This window comes from Gekko japonicus, unplaced genomic scaffold, assembly GCF_001447785.1.
Source record: "Gekko japonicus isolate JY-2015 unplaced genomic scaffold, Gekko_japonicus_V1.1 scaffold4547, whole genome shotgun sequence".
Classification (NCBI taxonomy): Eukaryota; Metazoa; Chordata; class Lepidosauria; order Squamata; family Gekkonidae; genus Gekko; species Gekko japonicus.
Window position 1 is genome coordinate 75,220 of NW_015169926.1, and position 2,692 is coordinate 77,911.

Below are 2,692 nucleotides of genomic sequence, written 5' to 3' on the forward strand. Positions count from 1 at the left end.
AGAGAGGAAGATCCACTGAACTCAACACACACTTACGTGTGAGCAAGCACACATAAGATTTTACAGCTTAAACAAGAAAGTGTAAAATCCTGCTCAACCAACCTGCATTAAATTTGCCCAGCAGGTGCCCAATGTATCTCTCTAATTTTCCACCGGCCTACAACTGTCCGGTTGTATTCTCAGTAAACTCTCCTACCCCAAGTTGTAATGGGCAAGGAACCCCAAAGGAAAAAAAATACATATGGGAACAAGGAAACAGAGGTTTCTAGGAATGCTGGGGAATTAATTCAGCTAGGAGTTGTGTGACTTGGTTGTGATCTTCAGCCCTGGATTAACCAATGAACAAAATCAGAACATCCTTAGGGCACCAATGGAAGGGGGGCACCAAGGAGTTTTTCCCCACAACTGTCATGCCCTTAACTCTTTCACTGCCACACTCGACTCGGGTCGATTTTTTTTTGCAATTGTCTTTATCTGCTGTGTTCGACTTGAAAAATGCCACCAGATATCACATTTGTTTCTGTCTCATGGCATGAGTGTTTCACTTCCGTCTTCTCAGTTGTGCAATGGAATGGCCAACAGGCATCATTGCTGGGCAGTCTTTAGGACATCAATTGGCCTTAATCCAGCCCTGGTGTGGTCGCACCCCTGGGCAGAAGTGCCCAAGGAGGGAGTGCTGTAATGATTCCTTTCAGGGGGGCTGGCTGGCTTGATTTGACTCGGTGGGAGGAACATATCTGGATTCCAGTTGTATATGGCAGGGAAGAAGGATTGCAGAATAGTACTCAAGCCATTCTAAGGCCTTTGTTCTCAGTTGCAGTGGTGTTATGACTTTTCAAGGTTTATCAGGGGGCTGTCCGGAGACAGAGTATTCATTCAAAAAACTTTGATATATAATCTGTCATAACCCTTCAGGTTTTTCTTTTTGTGTCATAGGAGCATAATAGAATCTGCCTGTGACAAAGGAAGAAGCTTGGAATGGGCATCATAACTGGGTTTCAACTGGAGCTTCCTCAAGGCAGCCTTCTTCCTCCTTGAAAACCTTCTGGAAGATCATCTTCATGCTCTCCCTCTGTCTAGACCTCCATTGTCTGCCAACCAGGATATAAATAGCTGGGTTTACACTGCTATTTAAACAGGCTAATACTATTGCTCCATCTGTTACGTATTCTGATAAGTCAGTGAAAATGTCGACGATGTATTTGACATTCAATGGAAAAGCAAAGAGGAGGAAGAAGAGAAGAGTGAGCAAGACGATGGTCAAAAGCTTCCCCCTCCGATGCTGTTTTGTTTTCAAACAGACTTTGATGAAGAGGGCCCCAGTGGCAATCATCATGACCGGGAGGCACAGCAGGGCATTTGCAATAAACTGGTAGTATTCTTCCATGCTCACTGTTTCATTTAAATAAATAAATACGAGAGTGTAGGTGATTGTAGTAAGCAGGAAGGAGAGAACCCAAATTAGTGCACATACGATGGCGGACAAATGTGGTGGCCGGTGGCATCGGTGCCAAAGTGGGAAGAAGACGGCCACACACCTGTCAATGCTGATAGCCGTCAGGAGAAATTGACTAGTGCTGTACGTTGATAGGAATAGGAACAAGAACACTAGGTATGTAATCTTATTTACATAAAAATAATAATACCTAAATGCTGTCCTCATATCAAAAACAATAAATGGAACCGATAGAAGGACTCCCAGATCAGCGACGGCCAAGTTCAGGATGAAGGTGCTGAAAGGATTCCTCTTAATGCGGAAGCCGAGAAGCCAGATGACAATCCCGTTCCCCACGGCTCCGAAAATGCAGATGACCAATACGGAGATATGAATACCTACACTATTATCAATACTATTGTGGCTTCCATAATCAGTGGTATTATGAGATGAAATCTCTTCTGAAACATTCCCATAATTGATACTGTCATATGGGAAAGAAGAGTAAGTATAACTTGGGTCATCATAATGATCATTAGTTATGATGCTCAGTTTCTTCTTTCAGGATTCTGGTCTTGACTTGTCTTTACATTTCTGTTAGGAGAAAGGAAACAATGAACGATTCAATTCTTGTTTTTTGTTATCCCCCTCCCCCCGTGACACTCAGAATGGAGATGGAAGAAGAGGAAGAGAGGATATTACCAGAAAAAAAAGGTAAACTAAGTAGATCCAGTTCACATTCATTGCAGGCATGGCAGGATATAAATAGAAAACAATCAATCAATAAATAAATTCAGATTGCAGTGAGGAGGAGAAGAGGAAGAAGAGATTGGATTTATACCCCGCCCTTCCCTACCCAAAGGTGTCTCAGGGCGGCTTACAATCTCCTTTCCCTTCCCCTCCCCACAACAGACACCCTGTGAGGTAGGTGGGGCTGAGAGAGCTCTTGTTGTTTTGAAAACGCATGTCTAAAAGTTTCAGGCTGGGGTTGCTGAAGTTTTCAGCCTCGTGTTCCTCAATCCATTTCAAAATGGGGTGTGGTTGCTCCATTGTGGCTCCCACCTTACAGGCAACTAAGCACTGAGGCAACTCTTCCTGACCTCTCATGATCTGCCAAAGTTCACAGAATCAGCACAATACTTGCAGATGGTGGCCATGGCTACCACATCACACTGCTGACTCATGTTCAGTATAAGATCTACTAAGTCTACTAAGTCCACAAGATTCTTAGCCAGTTAGTTCCTTGATCTTCTGAAT

At 43.6% G+C, this 2,692-nt stretch overlaps 1 protein-coding gene across 1 annotated transcript; it reads right to left on the reverse strand.

The window, feature by feature from the left end:
* Window positions 1-985: 985 nt before the first annotated feature.
* LOC107115772 (proto-oncogene Mas-like) lies at window positions 986-2,619 on the reverse strand. Its single transcript, XM_015417536.1, has 2 exons — window positions 2,576-2,619; window positions 986-1,919 (listed from the first exon to the last, which is right to left on the reverse strand). The coding sequence occupies exons 1-2, from the start codon at window positions 2,617-2,619 to the stop codon at window positions 986-988; spliced, it is 978 nt and encodes a 325-aa protein (XP_015273022.1).
* Window positions 2,620-2,692: the final 73 nt, after the last annotated feature.